The sequence below is a fragment of the Typopeltis vanoorti genome, chromosome 10 (assembly GCF_054136105.1).
Source record: "Typopeltis vanoorti isolate ZY-2024b chromosome 10, IOZ_Tvanoo_1.0, whole genome shotgun sequence".
NCBI lineage: Eukaryota > Metazoa > Arthropoda > Arachnida > Uropygi > Thelyphonidae > Typopeltis > Typopeltis vanoorti.
In genome coordinates, this window is record NC_143558.1 from 37,975,656 (window position 1) to 37,997,987 (window position 22,332).

At 34.6% G+C, this 22,332-nt stretch overlaps 1 protein-coding gene across 1 annotated transcript in view; it reads right to left on the minus strand.

Annotated features, from left to right (window-relative positions):
• The window catches only part of LOC150102348 (poly [ADP-ribose] polymerase tankyrase-like), a 1,002,656-nt gene that overhangs the window by 656,999 nt on the left and 323,325 nt on the right, over positions 1-22,332 (minus strand). Inside the window, 2 exon segments of the mRNA XM_090399561.1 lie at positions 4,648-4,856; positions 13,847-14,003. Of these exon segments, the coding sequence (XP_090255687.1) occupies positions 4,648-4,856; positions 13,847-14,003 (366 nt within the window).

Below are 22,332 nucleotides of genomic sequence, written 5' to 3' on the forward strand. Positions count from 1 at the left end.
AGAGCTTCCCATTATAACTGAAAATGGAGATACACCTGTATCATGAACCACAGGTGTATTTAAAATGCAATATCATGCAAACCAGTGGGAGAGTTATTCAAGATAAAATCTGGAAATGAAGATATATAAAAGACAATATTGTCTATCTTTGAACATCCAAGAGATATGTAGTTGCTGAACCCAAAGCATTTACCCACACTTTGATATTAAAAGAAAACAATATAGTGAAAGAATACAACTTTTCTACATGTGGGTTAGTGTAGTACCAGGAAAACTGAAACCAGATGTTCAAGTTGCAGGAATGTATATCATATTTCTAGACAGACCAAACAGCTTATTGTAAATCAGTATCTATGAAAGCTACACTGCATGTTGGAGATAGTTGTATTCTAAATACTATAAAAGTCTGGCATTAACAATTTCCTCCAATATCATACAAAGAGCAATTAAGATGACAGGATGACAACTGTTTGCTTGTGTTGGATCCTTGACTGGGTTTTGAAGAAGCAATAACAATTGCCTTATACCAGGAATCTGGAAACACCTTTTTGTATATATTTGTTGTATAGTAAGAGAAGGAAATCCACAAATGATGGTGGAAGAATGATTTATCATCTGATAATGGATGTTATCTAGCCCTAGAGCATTCGCATAAGAGACTAGAAATACTCTTTTCAATTGCTCCTTAAGGAATGGCTGAATGCATGTCTCTAGCCAATTTACAGAAAACTTAAGCTGTTGCATCATTTGTTTTCATTCAATATCAAAGTGTGGGTAAATGCTTTGGGTTCAGCAACTTGGCTGTTCAAAGAGAATGTTGTCTTTTATATCTATTCATTTCCAGATTTCATTCTGTACAACTTTCCCATTGGTTTGCACAACTGATAGGTAATGCAAATTTTATTCAAATTTGTTTTTGACTTGGACATCTAAAATAATGGGCTTCTGAAATGAATAATTTAAAAGTTATTAGATCTGATGTGCTAGACTATCTTCGAAATATACCATGCGATTTTTCTTCATATTTATTTTTTGGGGTTTCTATCGTCTAAGGCACTTTGTACCGTATCAATCCACCTATATCTTGGTTTTCCTCTGGGTCGTTTACCTGTCAACCTGGCAGAGAACACTTGTTTTGCTAATCTTTCCTCTCCCATTCTATTTAAGTGACCATACCACCTGAGATTAGCTCTGCTAACGCATTCCTGGATGCTGACAATGTCAAGTTCTATGTTATTTTTGTAAATGAGCATATGTTATATGCTCATTTTTAATATGATATTGCCATTGATGCCATCTGTTCACGCCTATAATCTTTCTCAAGACTCTCATATCTGCGGTCTCTAGTCTTTGGTCAAATGTTTTACTTCTGACCCAGCTCTCAGATCCATAAGTTAAAACTGGTTTGAACACCGTCTTGTATACAGCTAATTTAGTGTTCCGACTAATTTCTCTCTTATTCCATATTAATTTATTCAACTGACTTCCCACGATACCAGCTTTGCTGATTCTGTTGTCTATTTCTATATTTAATTTACCATCTTCACTAAAAATTGTGCCTAAATAGCTGAAATGTTTTACTTGTTCCGCAGGTTCTCCATTCACAACACAGTTGACATTTTCAATGATTCTGCCTATTTTCATTGTCTTTGTCTTTTTATTACTGACCTTCATACCATATCTATTACAACAGCAATTGAATTTATTCACAGAATCTTGCAGACTTGTAGCAGATTTATTTAGAAGTATAACATCATCCGCATAAAGCAAAGAGCTGACATTAACATCTCCAATTTGGATATCAGGTTTAATACCACTTTCCTTCATAATGTGATCCATATAGATAATGAATAACAGAGGGGATAATGTACATCCTTGTCTCACACCAGATTTAACATTAAACCATCTTCCTGTACTTCCTTCAATTCTAACTGCTGACTTACAACTCAAATAAAGACTACGTATTGCTTGATATAATGCCCCATTGACACCATATAACTGCAGCATATTGAATAGCTTCTCTCTTGGCACATTGTCATATGCCTTTTCCAAATCGACAAAACTTAAACATAGATCTCTGTTATATTCCCATGCTTTCTCGACTATTTGTCGTAAAGTGAAGATCTGATCCTGACCTCTATTTGGTCTGAATCCAGCTTGTTCTTCACCAAGCTTTTCTTCCACAATTCTTCTCAACCGTTTCTCAAGTATACTTGCATAGATCTTGCCAGGAACACTCAGTAGGGAAATACCTCTGTAATTCTCACATTCAGTTTTATTTCCCTTTTTATATATGGGTACTATGAGAGCTCTACTCCAATCATCGGGAATTCGTCCCTCTGTCCAGGCTTTCTGAACTATGCGGTGCAGCCACTGTAAGACTTTTATACCACTATACTTCAGCATTTCTGGTCGAATATCATCTACTCATGCTGCCTTTCCACATTTCAAGCCTTTGATGGCTTTTTCTACTTCAAGTATGGATATGTATTCCTGACTGCATGCCTGGTCAGTGTTTTTTGTCACAGTGCTGTCATCACTGCTTGTTTCATTTAGCAGTTTTTCAAAGTAATTACTCCATACTTTAAGGATATCTTTTTCTCCCGTTTTTTCATGTCACCTTTATCATCTCTAACTCCTTTTACAGCACTCACTCTTTCCTCCATTCCTAAGCTTCTTCAACAACCTCCAGAATATTTTGCCACCTTCTTGATATTTATTTTCTATATTCTTGCCAAAGTCCTCCCATGACTTTTGTTTAGCTAGTTTTACACAGTGTTTAGCATTCTTGCCTTTGTCTCTGTATTCTCTAAGAGCACAAGCTGACTTATTTGCCAGGAACTTTTGATATGCTTTCTCCTTTTCCTTCACTGCCTCTTTAACTTCCTGTGTCCACCAGGGAGTTCTGATTTTTTTATCCTTGCACACAACTTCACCACATGCCTCTCTGGCAGAATCAATCAATGTTTTATTCAGAGTTTGCCACTGAATATCCAAGGTTTGATTCCTGTTCTCAAACTCTTTCATTTTCTTTTAAATAATCTTTCTGTATTTCGGTCTACAGTTCACATCTGAGAGCTGCTCAACTTTTATTCGGTTTAAAACTTTCTTACATGTTATTCTTTTCAATATGAAATTCAGTTTTATCTTGCTCAAGACTAGATAGTGATCACTTCCAATTTCAAATCCTCTGTACACTCTGTTGTCCTGCACCAGGGAGAAAACATCACTATCAACAATAACATAGTCAATGAGACTTTTCTTATTCCTAGCCTCTTCTCTCCATGTGAGTTTGTGCACATTTTTATGTTGGAACATGGTGTTAGTAATAACCAGTCCATGTCCTGAGCAGAAATCCAACAGATATTTGCCATTATTATTAGCTTTGCTCTTTTCTCCAAATTTTCCCAAAATATTTTTGTATGTCTCACAATCATTTCCTACTCTGCTAGTTAGATCCCCAACAAGGACCAACTTTTCCTTTTTCATTGTGTGAGTTGCTTTTTCTAAAGCATCAAAAAATTCCTCCACTTCTACCTTAGTAGAACCTTCTGTGGGACCATAGGCACAAATAAGTCTCATTGTCCAGTTCCCCATTCTCATATTTGCCCACATTATTCTACTTGAGATTGACTGCCATTCAAGAAGATTAGCCTCGTATTTTGTGTTGAATACTATGGCTGCTCCTTCTTTTCCTTGATTGTCATTGCCTGAATATAACATTTTGTATTTATTGCTCAGTAAAATCTCACCAGTTTTGGTCTTTTTTGTTTCAGTCACCCCTATTATGTCGATCTGGTACTTATCTAATTCCTCAGCTGGCTCCATTTCTTTGCGATTCAGGCTTCTTACGTTGATAGTACCGATCTTTAACTCTGGTGATGTCGAGTTGGGGTTTGTTTTCAGATTTGTTCCAGTAGCTGACTTTTCGCTGTTTGCCCTGGTTCCCTGGCGAAAACAACAGGGGCCTTGTTTAACCGGGCGATGCCCCAGCCGGCATGAAATTTTGTCATGTTGTACCATCATTTTTTATTTTGGTTTAACCAATAAAAATACAATTTGGTCGGCTAAATTCCAAATTGCCAGCCCATCCTCGTTCGTTCAGTATCAAAGTAGATACCTAACAGGGTGCACCACGAGAAGGTGAGGATTGGACATTAGTTCAGAAGCTTTGGTCGGTTCTCCACATTCCTTTAAAGGCTATGTGGAGGTCTCATCTCAGTTATACAGCTTTGACCCTTAAGCACCCCCAGGGTGTAAGCACGTGAGTAAAATTAGGAATCGGCCAGAGATATAGAATGAATACATAAGAAGTGATACAGATATTAGAGTCAAGGAAATTTTGTAAATCTTGTAGTTATTGTAGAGAGGTAAATTCATAAAGGAAGTAAATTATTATAGGAAAAGTAAGTGACGACATAACAATGCCACGGACAGACGACTCACGGACAGATTTGCTCTATTCTCCAATAAAATCATAAGAATCATAATCATATAATATCATTTAAAATCCAAATAAAACATGGCCAACATGATGATTCAGATATTTATCACAGTGAACATATGAAGTTTTGCAAAAATCTTTCATAATATTAATAAAAATTTTCCAAAACAAATATTAAAAAGTTCAGAAATCAGAACTTTTACCTTCCAATCATTTGGCAGATTTAAACTCGCCCCAGCTTCAATAAGAAGTTTCAGACAAAAATACCAACCATATGCAGCAGCATAGTGGACTAATGTATTTCCAGAGGAATCACTAGTATTTGGATTTGCTCCTAAGCGAAGTAGGTGTGATGCAACATGTGCCTGTCCATTTATTACAGCATGAGTAAGAGCTGTTCTTTGCTTCTTATCTGAAAAACAAGTTTCTGAGAATGAATTTACACTGCATGTTGTCTTGAAACAGAAAAAAAAAAAAGTGGAATCAAATGCATATAAAGAATTCAATGTCTTCTCTTGGAATTATAAGGCATAACTTAGTAATTACTGAAGACAGTCTTAAAACCTTGTGCAAAAGATGAATAAGATATCTATAATTTTATGTCAAGTAGGCAAACTAATGTTTACACCACAAAACTTTTAGCATTTTAATAGTGATCAACACCTTACAGGACCTCCACCATCTTGCAGCATGTCTGGCAAGAACTATGATACAAACTCAGTGTTTACTGCTAAGTTTATTAACTCATTAATTCATGAATTATTCCAGCTTCAAAAAGAAGTTTCAGATAGAAATACCTACCATATGCTGCAGTAACATTGCTACATATGGTGGGAAGGTGGTTGTCTAACATATTGTCAGAGAAATCTCTCCTATTTGGATTCGCTCCTAAATGAAGAGGGGGGTGTGACTCAGAACTCATTAACTATGTTAAATCAGTGTTTAATTATTAAATCAAAATTAAATCTAAAAAACTAATAATAAAATCAAACTATCTACTGACTTGTTTTTTTAATGCAGTTTACAAAAAATAGAAAGGGCATCAATAAAATGCTCCTTATTGCCTCTAACATGGGTAATCCAATATATTAAGAAATTGGCAGTGCCCAATGTAGCTGCAATAATAATAAAAGATTTACAAACTATGAAAATGCAAGATTTAATGTGATGAAATTTTATATTTTACACATGCATGCACAAAGTTGAACCTCGTTTAATGTCACACTTGGTTTATGCATTTTCATTTAGCATCAAAACTTCCATTGGTCTACATGTATTTGTACACCATCACTTACTGTGTTTACAATCACACATCCTTCATGTGATGCTTCTGTGAGGCCTGCACTGTACACTGCTGCCAAGTTGTTCTCTTTTATATTTTTTGGATGGTGGGAAGGTAGTATTGCATGACTTGTATTTATTACACCACTGTACATACTGCACTACTGTAGCATAATTTAACACGTTTGCTGCCAACTACAAGTATACTCGTAGTTGGTATATGAGCCACACAAGCCAGCTACAAGTACACTAATATGACGCTTACCGTCGCCAATGAGATTACCCGTACTGACCTTGAAGATGTGAAAATACTTGGCTTGTGGAGCCAGCAGCAAAACTGTGTATACTCGTAGATAGTATATGCTCCACACAAGCCAACTACGAGTATACTCGTATGTCGATTACCACTGGCAATGAGATTATCAGTACTGATCTTGAAGAAGTGAAATTGCTTGACGTACAGGAACAAACTATGCCGAAGTAGCATGGCAGCGAACGTGTTAAAGTTATTATTAAGAAAGGCTCATAAAATTAAACCCATGGCCAAAAAAAAATCTCAATCTTTGGAAGCTGGTTCTGCAGGTAAAGCATCAAGTAAGGCCATCAGTTTAGCAACAAAACAAGCAATAACAAGAAATCATAATGAAAGGCTAGGACCAATGCAAATACAACAATAATGAATAAACAGATGGTAGAAAAAATGATGACAGATTTCTCAACTAGACTTTTTTTTAAAGGAGAGAAACAATTGTTGAAATGGAAAGACTGCTAGAAATATGGATTAGATAAAAGCAAATGAGAGGTGATTCTGTTTCTTAGGGCTTTATTTGTGAAAAGATAAGACTATTTTTAATGAACCGATTACTAAAACCAATTTATAACATCTTAAATTAGCAGCTTTGAGAGCAATATATTTTTACTTCTAGGTCCCTTAAATGGATTAACTAAAATCCTATTGAACATTTCATTCGTTTAACGTCACTTTTCCCAGAACAAATTAGTAATGTTAAATAAGTCTTCCCTCAAGCTGTCTATCCTTCCCTGTATACCATAAGCCTAAACACAGAAAGACCAATACATATATAAAGACCCACACCAACCAACACAAAATGTTGTCATTAAAAAATTGTGATCTGACAATTTGCTCTAATGAGCAGACTATCAAATAATAAGGAAAGTGTTTATAAAAATGGCTACTAGTGAAAAAGGAAAACAATCAACAGAATCCTTCACAAGAATGCAACTAAAGATAACAATTACAATAAGAAAGGCCATAGTAATTCCTTAAATTAGGGATTACCTGAGAAAACAAAATTATGCCTACATAAACAACGCCAGAATAAAAGGCTACTCAACTCCACTCAAATCACCTGCCATCCGTTGCTCATCCAGGGCATAACAAGACTCATGAATATGTAACTTTACTCTACATGAGATATCCAAACTCAAAGATGAACATGGAAAAATAATGGTTAACGTAAAATTCAAATGCAAAGAGAATTGAATCTTCAATGCTCTTTGTAATTTTATGTTAGTCATATTATGGAATATTATAGTAAACTAGATAATTTAAATAAAACAAAAAACATTTTTAACCTCTGCAGATGACATTATCTTTATAGATAAATCTGCACATTTTCAGGACATTTTATCTAAATTACATAACTGCTGTGAAAAATTTCATTTCAAAATTAGCAATAATAAAGACAACATACAAAATTAGTCAGGAAGACAGAAAACATTTACGACCATCCCACTAGTGAATCTATTAAGACAATAAATGACTTGGTAACCACAAATATCAGAATTTTTGTAGAAAATTGGGATAAAAAACAGAATGGCATCAAAGGCAAAATCATAGAACATGTGATTATCCAAAAATTGGATAGTAGATATATCTGAACATTGTACAGTCATTTAAACAGAATGTGAAATAAACATTTTAAAAGAACTAAAAATGAAATCTATCTAAGGAAAACTAAACAAATATAAAGAAAATGGATAGAACATATAAACTAAATGGCCAACATCCGATATCTTAACTATAAACACCAAACATACTCTATAAACATCTTACAACTTAGACAATTATATATATATATATATACAGAATATTACTCTTCCCCAAGTCTGATAATCAGTATGTAGACATTAGAAAAAATACTCACTTCAGCAGAAAACCTGGCTTAAAATATTTAATTCCAAAAGCACAAAAAGAAATAACATACATTATATATATTTGGCTCCAAAAATCTTTAATGACTTACCTCTCGTAAATCAAAATGAGACCAACATACACACAGCTGATTAGAGAGTACTCAATTTTTTATAAGAATATTGAACATTTCTTTGGAATAAGAGTATAAAATGAGAAATCCAACAGGTCTCTAACAACACTGCACTGTGTATTTAATCTTGTTAGATACCACCTCTCACCAGATAGCTTCAAAGTCACTTACACATGAAAAAATTTTACTAGTATTGCAGCCATAAGTCTCAATCAACACATTTGATATCAACAGCAGTAAGTCCTTTCCTCTCCTTACTAAAAATACCATAATCTCTGCACTCAATACCAGTTAGTACATCTGCTTCTAATAGCCAAGCCTCACTAATGGCTACAACATGAGGTTCTATTACAACAAACTCTACTCCTTTGTTTCTGATACGACGTAAAACTTTTATACGGTAAAACTTTTTTTTGATATTACTCGTAAAACGTTTTTAACTTTTATAAAAGTTTTTATATTTGAAAATTTCCCTACTGTGCATTCCTTATCAGTAATGCACAGTAGGGAAATTTTCAATTTAAGACAAAAAAGTGAGAAATCATGATAATATAACAAGGATATATATTTAAATTTTGTTGATCTGGAAAGGTATCAAAGATTATAATGCTGACATGAAAACTGAAGATAAGAATATCTTAGTTATCTGTAACAATTATATTGAAAGTCTGTTAAATGAAAAATGTTAAATGAAACAAGCAGTAAGAATACAGCAGTAAAAATTTTCAAGAGGAATGTAAACGGAAGAATACATCAATAACTGAAGTAGAAAAAGCCACAAAAACTAGAAATGTGGAAATTCAGCATGAGGAAATGACATTCAATCAGATAATGCTCAAAATATGAAGATATAAAAGTTTTACAATGGATACATTACATAATTCAGAGAGACTGGTGAGAAGGTCGAATTCCAGAAAATTAAAGTAGATCTCTCCTAGTTTCCATCTACAAAAAAAAAAAAAAAAAAAGCGGGGGGGGGGGGGGTTTGAATGTAGGAATTAGAGAGAAAATTCTCTACTAAGTGTTCCAGGAAGATTTATGCAAACCCTCTTCAAAACAGGCTGAGAAAAATTGTTCAAGGGAAACTTGGGGAGGAACAAGATGGATTCACACCAAACAGAGGTTGTCAAGATCAGATTTTCACTTTATGACAAATAGTTGAGAAACCATGGGAATATGACTAGGATCTGTACTTAGTTTTCTAGATGCATAGGCAAAAGCTTTTCAAAATACTACAAATATAAATGGAATATTATACGAAGTAATGCATACTCTATATTTAAATTGTAAGTCATCATCATCAAAATTGCTGACATGCAAAAGGCATGTACAGGATATTATACTACTACATTAAAAACTTACATCACCACTAACGTCCTATCTAAAATATTCCTCCAAATCAATGTGTTACCTGTGAAGACTCCAACATTATCAGATCTTATATTTATGTCTTCTAAGGCACTTTTTACCATATCAATCCATTTATATCTTGGTCTTCCTCTGGGTCTTTTTCCTGCCAACCTGGAAGAGAACACTTGTTTTGCTAATCTTTCCTCTCCCATTCTGTTTAAGTGACCATACCACCTGAGATTAGCTCTGCTAAAACATTCTTGGATAGTAACAATGACAAGTTCTTTCCTAATATCCTCCTTATTAATAGGATATTGTCATGATGCATATCAGGGGTAAAAAAAGTCTTTGATTAAGTGTTTTATTTCTAGCCCAGTTCTCAGACCCTTAAGTTAAAATTGGTTTGAACACTGTCTTACATACAGCTAATTTAGTGTTTGACTAATTTCTCTCTTATTCCATATAAATTTATTCAGTTGACTTCCTACCATACCAGCTTTGTTGATTCTGTTGTCTATTTCCATATTTAACTTACCATCTTCACTAAAAATCTTGCCTAAGTAGCTGAAATGTTTTACTTGTTCTCCATTCAATGCAGTTGATATTTTCAATGTTTCTGCCTATTTTCATTGTCTTTTTAATGCTGACCTTCATACCATATCTATTACAATAACTATTTAATTTAGTCAGATAATCTTGCAGACTTGTAGGGGATTTATTAAGAAGTATAACATCATCGGCATAAAGCAAAGAGCTGAGATTAACACCTCCAATTTTAATATCAGGTTTAATATCACTTTCCTTCATAATGTGATCCATATAGATAATGAATAAGAGAGAGGATAATGAATATTCTTCTCTGACACCAGATTTAACATTAAACCATCTTCCTGTACTTCCTTAAATTCTAACTGCTGACTGACAACTCAAATAAAGACTAAGTATTGCTTAATATAATGCCGATTGATACCATATAACTGTAGTGTTTTGAATAGCTTTTCTCTTGGCACTTTGTCATATGCCTTCTCCAGAGCAATCATATCCTAATTTACGCTCATGGCATAGACCTGCACATTTTACTGTGTAGGCATTCAGATCTGAAATCCTATGGAATAGGTTGGTTACTCCTTATTCCTGGAGTGTCCTACGTCTGTAGCAGAGTGTGTTCACAGGGCCAGTTTGCCTGTTCTGGAGAACAAATAACCCAAGTTTCCGGGTGAAAAAAACCCTCGTACCTCCATAGGAGACTAGCTAATTCAGCTTTTGTCGAAAGAGACCAGATAAAGGTTCCTCCTCTCATGGAAATCGAACCCAGGTCTTTCTGTCCAAAGGGATTTGTCTATACTGACTGAGCTATGAAGGCTCTCTTCCAGATCTACAAAACTTAAATACAGATCTTTGTTATATTCCCACGATTTCTCAACTATTCATCGTAAAGTGAAAATCTGATCCAGACAGCCTCAATTTGGCATGAATCCAGCTTGTTCTTCACCAAGCTTCCCCTCCACAATTCTTCTCAAAAGTCTTGCAGTGGCTGCATTGAATCCCAGATGATTCGAGTAGAGCTCTCATAGTACATATACAAAAAGAGAAATAAAACTGAATACTCTGTAATTTTCACATTCAGTTTTACTTCTCTTTTTGTATATGGGTACTATGAGAGCTCTACTCCAATCATCTGGGATTCATTGCAGCCACTACAAGAATTTTATACCTCCATTGAGCATTTCTGGTCGAATATCATCTACTCCAGCTGCCTTTCCACATTTCAGGCTTTTGATGGCTTATTCTACTTCAAGAATGGATATGTATTCCTGAATGCATGTCTGTTGAGTCTTTTTTACCACAGTGCTGTCATCATTGCTTGTTTCATTTAGCAATTTTTCAAAATAATTACTCCATTCTCCAGTTTTCAAGTCACCTTTATCATCTCTAATTCCTTTTACAGCACTCTTTCGTCCATTTCTGAGCTTTTTCAACAACCTCCAGAATATTTCCCAAGTCTTCCTATGACTTTTGGTTAGCTAGTTTTACACACCATTTAGCCTTCTTACATTTGTCTCTGTATTCTCTAAGAGCACAAGCTAATTTATTTGCTTGGAATTTTTGATATGCTTTCTTCTTTTCCTTCACTGTCTCTTTAACCTCCTGTGTCCACCGTGGAGTTCTGAATTTTCTATCCTTGCAGACAACCTCACCACATGCCTCTCTGGCTGAATCAATCAGTGTTTTCTTCAGGGCTTCCCAATGAATCTCCAAGGTTTAGTTCCTGTTCTCAAACTCTTTCATTTTTTGTTGAATAATGTTTGTGTAGTCTACAGTTCATATAACATAGTCAATGAGACTTTTCTTATTCCTAGCCTCTTCTCTCCATGTGAGTTTGTGCACATTTTTATGTTGGAACATGGTGTTAGTAATAACCAGTCCATGTCCTGAGCAGAAATCCAACAGATATTTGCCATTATTATTAGCTTTGCTCTTTTCTCCAAATTTTCCCAAAATATTTTTGTATGTCTCACAATCATTTCCTACTCTGCTAGTTAGATCCCCAACAAGGACCAACTTTTCCTTTTTCATTGTGCGAGTTGCTTTTTCTAAAGCATCAAAAAATTCCTCCACTTCTACCTTAGTAGAACCTTCTGTGGGACCATAGGCACAAATAAGTCTCATTGTCCAGTTCCCCATTCTCATATTTGCCCACATTATTCTACTTGAGATTGACTGCCATTCAAGAAGATTAGCCTCGTATTTTGTGTTGAATACTATGGCTGCTCCTTCTTTTCCTTGATTGTCATTGCCTGAATATAACATTTTGTATTTATTGCTCAGTAAAATCTCACCAGTTTTGGTCTTTTTTGTTTCAGTCACCCCTATTATGTCGATCTGGTACTTATCCAATTCCTCAGCAAAACCATTTCTTTGCCATTCAAGCTTCTTATGTTGATAGTACCAATAGTCAACTCTGGTGATGTTGAGTTGGGGTGTGTTTCAGGATCTGTTCTAGTATCTGACTTGCTGTTTGCCCTGGTTCCCTGGAGAAAACAATGGGACCTTGTTTAACTAGGCCATGCAACCCATCCAGCATGAAATTCTTTCATGCTGTATCATCATTTTATTTTGGTTTAACCAATAAGAATGCAATTTGGTGGACTAAATCCTAAATTGCCAACCCATCCGCATTCGCTCAGTGTCCAGGTAGATAACTAATAAGATGCACCATGAGAAGGTGAGGTGATTAGATTAGAAGCCCTGGGCGGTTCTCTGCATTCCTTTAAAGGCTATGTGGAGGTCTCCTCTCAGTTATACAGCTTTGACCCTTAAATACCCCAAATTGTAAGTCAGCAGTGAGAATTGAAGGAAATATATGATGGTTTGATGCTAAATAAGGTGTGAAACAAGGGTGGATCTTATCTTCAGCTAAATGGATCATGAAACTGATATTAAACACAGATGATGCTATATTTCTGAATAAATGCATTGCAGATTTACAGGATTCCTGGACTAAATTGAATGACTTATAATAAATTTGGTATGAAAATTAGCAATAAAACGACAAAGAAAAAGGTGGACACACTGACAACATCAACTGCTTTCTGAATGAAGAACCTGACGAACAAGTAAAATATTTCAGCTATTTCTTCACAATTTTAGTGAACAAGACAAATTAAATATTTCAAACCTATAATTTATGGATCTGAGAGCTGTATTCGAAATAAAACATTTGATCAAAGACTAGACTACAGATATGAGAGTTCTGAGAAAGATAAGGGGAGTAAATAACAGTATATTATAGCAGCAATAGCAGTATTATATTAAAAATGAGGATATTAGGAAGGAACTTGACATGTTCACATAAAGGAATGTGTTAGCAGAACTAATCTCTGGTGATATATTCACTTAAACAGAATGGATGAGAAAAGGTTAGCAAAACAAGTGTATATTGCCAGGATGGCAGGAAAATGTCCCAGACCGAAAGGAAGTTAGTAATGATGTAACTTTTCATGTGGAACTATCATAATAATAACAACTACACTCCCTGAGGGAGTATGTCAGGGATTTGATGATGATTACCATTATTTTTTTGGGTACAAACCTAACTACATTGACTGCAATTTTATTAGTCCAGTGTACATCCCATAATGTGTGTGTATGTGTATTTATTAGTTAAACCTCAAAACTGAACGCTAGTACAACAATTCTATACACTGTACCTTACTTTCAGGCTTGGTTGAAGGTTAATTGACTTACGGCATAATAATGAAATCTCATTTGCAATACTACAAATGGCAGAATTCTATCTCTGACTCATGAAACTTACTGTTCTTTCTTAATTAAACCCTCTTTCTATCATTATTTATATATATCTATACAATATGTAAGTAAATAAAAATTCATATTCGTTTATATTTTGCACAGTAAAATTGATAAGCAATTTCACTTTTAATTCAACTGACTAATGAAAAAGATCATTTTTAATTCTTACCTTTTGCTTCTACGACAGCAGCATTTTCAATAAGTAACTTAACAATATTCAAATGTCCTTTCTGGGCCGCCAACATCAAAGGCGTTAGTTTATCATGGGCAGCACTGGTCTGCTTATCCACAGATGCCTTATGACGTAATAATACTCTTATTACATCCTATTTATCAGAAAAGAAATTCATTAAATGGATTACCTTAAAAGTGTATCACATGCAAAATAGTGAACAAGTTTTTCCCAGTGCTTTTTTGGGAATGTATGCGCAATATGTTATAACAATACCTTTATTAATAGGGACATATAACATATGGGTAACGTACATTTAGAAATTAGCAATATTCAGTAATTTTTTTTATATGCTTACCTAATATTCAAACAACCTTAGTTATTTAATGCAATTTAATGAATGACTACAGATCCATAAATTGTACATCATTCCTTCTGCACAATCTACGTATAGATTAATTAACTACCAAAAACCTCCTCCTCCTCAGTTTGCCTCTATGATAGCATAGTAGGAGACTTACAATCTTCACTTTCTTGCTCGTCAGTTTTGCCTCTTCTAGCAACTTCTTTACATCCTCCCACATAGAATACTTCTTGTCTCCTAAATTATTTGTGCCAACCAAGACAAACATTTCTTTCAACTTCCCTTTTTGCATCTGATTATGTCATGATTTTTTTGTCACAGAAACACGATTTTGTTACACTTTCATTAAGTACTCCCCTGCACCTCTGTAAAGAATTTTCTCCTTAACTTGTTTCTTGTTTGTTTGCCTGGTCTTTATTATTATTACTTCAGACCACCTACTTCCTTCTCTTTCAGCCCTGCTAATCTCTGGCCACATCTGCAATTTTTCAATTTTGAGCTTTGTCCTGTGAAGGATAACATTCAAGCATGCTGTTTCTTTATTAATGTCAATTTCTTTCTCCTCTATTTTCACAGCTGCACATTCAACTTTAATAACATTTTCCATCCTAACTTCAGTACTGTCCACTCTACTAGCATTTGCTGCATTCTTGTCACCCAATAGGCACTTGGAGGGTGGGGAAAGAACAAGAGGGCATCCTTGGAAGCTGAGAATGAAGGCTGCCAAGAAGGGTGTGAGGGCTAGATTTTTTTCTCATAGGGTGGTGCATGATTGGAACGGATTGCCATTGGATGTTGTGAATGCAAGCAGTGTGAATGAATTCAAGAATAAGTATGATAGCTGGTGCGTGTAGTATTTGGCCTCCCTCGATGAGTCTCTGACTCCCTAGAGGTCTCTCTTAATAATAATACATTTTAGACACATTGCAGTGCACAATATCCTGCAAATTCAAATCACCTGACATGGTCTTTTCCACCAGTGCTCTACCATGCATTGGCGCAATGCAGTATTATAATATAGTATTTAAACAAAAATAAAAAATACAAGGTTTACTTACACATTTAAAACAAAAACTGCAATAAGTTGACCTAATATTAATAACTAAAATATGAAAAAGCAGCTTATCCTTATGAGCGATAAATGTACTCTATACACACAATATGCTACCTAATGGCATTCTCATCTTTGTGGTTACTGTTTCGTCTACTAATTTGCTAGTTTGTATGTTTACACATACAAATCCTATGCAATTAGAATGAAATGTTGTGTTGTCAATTTAATTAAATGTTATCAACTTATTCCAGTGTTCTGACTGATGAACTTTAGTCAAATACATTGTGTGTGTGTGTGCGTGTGTGCGTGTGTGTGTGGATTTCCTGCACCTGAAGAGATTCATACCAAGAGCACCATTTGCTTTCTTTGAGATTTCCAATTCTTGTAGATAAGCATATGTGTTGGTTAGACATACCACAAATTTTTTTATGAAATGACAAAGTAAACCAAATTATACTATCTATATTTCAGCAATATTACATTGCTATCTTCAGGGATCACAACACAATGATATGTGCATACAAGCATTCACACTGAGCAAATCAAGCTGAAAAAGTAGATGAAGTTGGTCCTAGAGTCCTAAAAGGTGCCCCCTAGCCAGCTCAATAGGGTTATCTTGGCTGTTGGACTGACAATCTTAGATTGTATGCGTCCCAAATTTCGAGCAGTCTCGTGCACCCAAATTTGTGAAGGTTTTGGAAAGTTTTTTTAGAGCTGAGGCTGATTCAAGGAATAATCTTTTGTATGCTGCAGTATAATAAAGTGGCCTTCTTCCAGCATATTCTATGGTGGGTTTCCAACACATGGTCAGCAAGTTCTGAGTGGCTGTATTGGTAGAACCGGATGTAGTCCTTGTGTCTGGATATCCTGATATTGGCTGCATGTTTGGCCATAGCAGGACAGTTTGTAACTGCAAGGGACCTGGTATACTCCATGGAGGTCTAGGGAAAGTGGCTGGTCTTTGGTGGAATAGATAAGAGATGTCAATTTCTTATGTGGTTTGTAACTAGTTGTGAGGTCATATTTTCTTAAGTTTTTTTTAGTTTTTCGTTTGTCTTTTTTCAGATTTCTAAATCTACTTACTTTAAAAGAAATATTGGCTTACCTCAAACCTTAAAATAAATCTCACTACATTTGCTGATCTTAGTATCATAAATAACACAACAGAATTGTAAGACAAGAGAGATACTGTTTAATTCATATTAAAAAAAAAAAAAATTATAAAAAATATAGTCACCATCATCAAAATTCCTGACATGTACCCATAGTGGTGGTGTACAAAATATCATGACAGTACTACACGAAAAGGTTACATCAATACTAACTTCTGATCAACACTTTTCCACAAAATTAATCTGTTATTTGTCAAGCCTCCACTAAGCTTATATTTCAGTCTTCTAAGAGACTTCTTACTGTATCAATCTACCAGGTTTGGTTCTTTTTCTCCTGGTATGAAAAAACTTGTTTTGCTAAGCTTTCCTCTCCCATTGTATTTAATGGACCACATCATCTAGGATTAGCTATGCTAACACAGTTCTAAATGCTAACAATGTCAAGTTCTTACCTAATATTAGGTAATTTTAGGTAAGAACTAAATTTTATCACCTGGTGTGAGATCACCTTCCTGCTTATTGGGGGCCTGAAGTAGCCTGAAAAAGTTCCATGGTTGGTCTATAGAGCAGTCTTCTGGACTATGTAAAAAATAAATTTTAACAATACAAAAAAAATTATAAAATTTATAAAAATAGAAAAAGAAAAAACCTTACCCAATCCATGGTACTAAACGAACTATAGGTTTGCAAATAAACTTTCGTGGGCGAGAGCAACGAAAAATAAATAAAATAATACCTTCATTTTCAAAAAGACATTAACATTGATGCCATCAATTCACTCAGCTCATCTTCCTCACAACTCTCATATCTGGGGTCTCCAGTCTTTGATCGACCTCTGTTTCTTATCCAACTCTCAGATCAATAACTTAAAAACTGGTTGGAACATGTCTTATATTCTACTACAGGGTAGCCCATATGTCACAAAGGGGGTTGAAATTAAATGGTTTTTCATAACTAATAAAAAAAAATCTCCAGTCTCTGCATTTTGTTATAGCTTAAAAGAATAAAAATAATAAATAAAAAAGTTATTAAATGTTTAAATCCCTTTGCGACTTATGGGCCACCCTGTAGTTTAATGTTTCAGATTATTTTTTTCTCTTATTCCATATAAATTTATTCAACTGACTCCCCACCATACCAACTTCATTCTGTTGTCTGTTTCCATATTTAATTTGCAAAAATGTTTGCAAATCTGTTCAGGCAAAAAATTTTGCCGAGCCAGATGAAATGCTTTTACTTTTTCTATTGGTGTTCCATTCAGGATGCAGTTGATATTTTCAATGTTTCTGCCTATTTTCATTGACTGCAGTTATTCAATTTAGCCAGGGAATCCTGAATGGATACTGGATTTATTTAGTATATAACATCAACTGCATAAAAAAGACCTGAGATTAACATCTAGAATTCTGATATCAAGTTGGAAGTAACGTGCATCTCTGTCCCATACTTGACAAACCATCTTTCTATACCTCCTTCAGTTCTAATTGCCTGACTCTACAACTCAAATACAGACTATATATTGATTGATATAGTGTCTCATTTACACCATATAACTGTATAATGTTTTGAACAGATTTATCTCTTAGGACCATGTGAACAAATAAACAAAACTTAGATGTGAACAGATGAACAAAAAAAAACTTAAATATAGATCATTGTTATATTATCAAAATTTTTCAGCTATCTGTCTTAAAGTGAAAATCTGATCCTAACCACTTCTATTTAGCTGAACCCAGCTTGTTCTTCTACATGCTTCTCTTCCACAATATTTCTAAACCTTTTCATGTATACTTGCATAAATATTATCAAAAACACTCAGAGAAATTCTTCTGTAATACAAGTACTATGAGAGCTTTACTCCAATCATCTGGAATTTATTTTTTTATTTCGTATGGTGATTCAACGGCTGTGAGCCCCTTTTTACGGGGAAGTATGGCACCACCTCAATCCCCCTATTTTAACCATGCTCAGGACCAGCACAGCTGACAATTCAGGCCTATGGCTGGAGGGATTGTCTTAGGTATTCCTGACTGTATCCGTGTGTGTGTGTGTGTGTGTGTGTGTGTGTGTGTGTGTGTGTGTGTGTGTGTGTGTGTGTGTGTGTGTGTGTGTGTGTGTGTGTGTTCATGACCCAATCACAAAATATTCTGAATTATGCAGTGCAGTCCTTGTAAAACTTGCATACTTCTATATTTGAACCTTTCTGGTTAATTATTACTTACTCCAGCTTCTTTTCCACATTTCAGGCCATTGAGACTCTTCTACCTCAAGTGTTGATATGCACTCCTGATTTCATTCTTCTTGAACATTTCCTAACAATGTGCAGTCACTGCTTTTGAAAAATGGAAGAAAGCAAAGCACTGTGTAAAACTGGCTAAACAAAAGTCATGGGAACACTTTGGGATCAAAGTTATATGAGAGCAGGTATTGAAAAAAAAGTTAGAAATTAAGGTAAGAACATTGTAAAAGGAATTATAGGTGATGAAGGTGACATAATAAAACTGAAGATATAGATATTCTAGATGGAAACATTGCTACACATTAGCAAGGTCATCTCTACCTATAGGAATTGCCATTGTTGTTGTACTACCTTACACCAGTCCTGAAGATACTTTCAGGCACAAACTTTGTTTACTCACACTTGGATAAAGGATTAAACTAAATTTATTATATCTAACCAAGTGAAAAATAAACTTTCAACATCTTTCTCTAAATCCACAGTAATTTAATAAAAACGTGGCACACCGTTTGGCAACTCCTGTTGGTAGAGATGACCTTGCTAATGCTTCTGCCTGGTATCTCCACTTGGGCCTGGTTCCCATTGAAGAGACCTCAATAAAGGTTGAAACTAGTCTGGGTAGTGGTCCTTCCCTTAATGCATAACATTATACATATCCGCAAGGAGATGTGTTTTGCATTATGGGAGATACTGAGATAGGAGCGATGTTAGCTTGCCATTATTATTATGATTTTTATTATCCTTTCTTTCAGGCTTGCACGGTGTTTCACCAGAGGTCGGGCCAACAATTGTGGTAGCGGTTAGTCAGTGTCTTTAACGAACCAGTATGATTGTAGTATAGCTTGTTTCTTGTGTATATTTGTACGCTCCAGAAGATGACCTTGACATAAAGGTCGAAACGTCGAATTGTAAAATTTTAGTAATAGTAAACTAAAGTTTTTATTCAAACACGGTAGTTGTCTCCATAATTTCCAAAAATGCATGATTTTTATTAGTTTTGCTCTTTTCTTCAAATTTATTCAAAACATTTGTATACATCTGATAATCATTTCCTACTCTGCTGTTCCAACAAAGAACAATTCTTCCTTTTTCGTGTTAGCTGCCTTCTCTAATCCCTCGAAAAATTCTATTAGACTATAAGCACGAAAGTGTCTCCTTGTACAGTTTCCCAATCCAATATTTGCTCTCATCAGTTTATGTGACATTGTCTGCAATTCAAGATTATCCCCTTATTTACTATAGCCAGCTACTCTTTTCACTGATCATTATTGACCAAATATAACATCTTGAATTAGTTGCTTAGAAAAATCTCATGTTTTTGGTTTTATATAAGTATCCCATATAAGTATCACACTGTTATGACATTGTGATACTTATTCAATTATTCTTCTAGTTTTGTTTCTTTTCCATTGATGCTTCTTACACTTCTTAAATTTTGAATTTTGCAGATGTTGAGTTGGAATCTGTTCCAGAAGCTAACTTTCTGCTGTTTGCCCTATTCTGTCATTATTGTACCATGATGATATCTTGGTTTAAGCCAATAAGAATACAATTAAGTTGGCTATATCCCAAACTGCTAGCCCCCATCTTCATTCATTCAGGTATATAATTATTCATTAAGTATTCAGGTATATAACAGTTTGCACCAAGAGAAAGCGTGGGGATTGGACATTAGGTCAGAAGCCGTGGTTGATTCGACGCAATCCCTTAGAGCAGTGTTTCTCAACGTGGGACAATTTGAATAGTGGGGGGGGGGGGGGGTTGAAAATATTTATATTATACTTTTTCAGAACTTGGCTGACTATTATGCTAGGGGGGGGGGGGCATCAAAATCTTTGGGACGTTGAGATGGGGCATGATCATAAAACACGTTGAGAAACACTGCCTTAGAGTTTACAAATATATAATTAATTGCATAAAGCTTGTTTAAAAAAATTTTTATAAGAAATACACTTTCTTACACCGATACAAATTTAAATTCATGAATAAAAAAAAAAATTCTAACAAAGTAAACAAATTTCTTTGAAAATCCTTTCTAATATTAAGAAATTTTCAATACATTTCAATCCATTTTTGTATTTTTGACTTTTCAATACATTAGGCTTTAAAATATATCATCCCACTCTGACTCAAAAGATAATCATCCTTAGCAAAAGGTCCTCTTTCCTCAAAGTGAATGAGTAAAATTCTTGTTCTACTCAGGAAACTGAGATATCATCAAATTCCTGGGATGTACCCTCAAGGGGGGGGGGTGTACAGAATATGATAGTACTACATGAAAAATTTACATCATTACTAACTTCCTATCTACAATTTTCCTCCAAATCAGTCTTTTACTTGTCTAGACTCCAACATTATTAGATCTTATATTTCTATTGTCTAAGGCACTTTGTACCATATCAATCCACCTATATCTTGGTCTTCTTCTGGAAGACCAAGATATAGGTGGATTGATATGGTACAATTATTAGCAAATGTTCAAATTAGCAATAATCTTTCCTCGTCTATTCTGTTTAAGTGACCATACCACCTGAGATGAGCTCTGCTAACGCATTCCTGGATGCTGACAATATCAAGTTCTTTTCTAATATCATATTAAGAACGATGTTTTATATTAATATGAATATCATTTAATATGAATATCATATTAAGAACGATGTTTTACAGAAGTAAAACAAAAAGTGTTTTACTTCTGACCCAGCTCTCAGATCCATAGGTTAAATTTGAACACTGTCTTGTATAAAACTAATTTGGTGTTCCAGCTAATTTCTCTCTTATTCTATATGAATTTATTCCACTGACTTCCTACCATACCAGCTTTGTTGATTCTGTTGTCTATTTCCATATTTAATTTACCATTTTCACTAAAAATCGTGCCTAAGTAGCTGAAATGTTTTACTTATTCCACAGGTTCTCTGTTCACAACGCAGTTGAGATTTTCAATGATTCTGCCTATTTTCATTGTCTTTGCCTTTTTACTGCTGACCTTCATATATCTATTATAACAGTTATTCAATTTAGTCAGGGAATCTTGCGGACTTGTAGTGAATTTATTTAGCAGTATAACATTGTCTGCATAAAGCAAAGAGCTGATATTGACATCCTCAATTTTGATGTCAGGTTTAATACCACTTTCCTTCATAATGTGATCCATATAGATAATGAATAACAGAGGGGATAATGTACATCCTTGTCTCACACCAGATTTAACATTAAACCATCTTTCTGTACTTCCTTCAATTCTAACTGCTGACATACAACTCAAATAAAGACTAAGTATTGCTTGATATAATGCCCCGTTGACACCATATAACTGTAGTGTATTGAATAGCTTCTCTCTTGGCACCTTGTCATGTGCCTTTTCCAGATCGACAAAACTTAAATACAGATTGTAAGTGGAGGTTTCTGTGGTTTGAAAGTTCACATGGCATATTCCAGTAATTGGACCACATTTTTTTAATAAGCCATATAAAACACAATGAATTAATAAAAGACCCGACAAGTTTCGTAAGTCGTCTGACTTACATCTTCAGGGGTAAAAGGTAACTTAAAGTTTAAAATACAAAGAAAAGAGAAATTATTAGTATTAGTTCATACTATACAGTTGTAGCTGTCTGACTAATCATAAAATTAAAAATCAGAATGCAGATTCAAAGAAGTGCTGAGTTTATCAATGAGTTTATCAGTTTAACAATGCTGGATGATGCCGCGCTC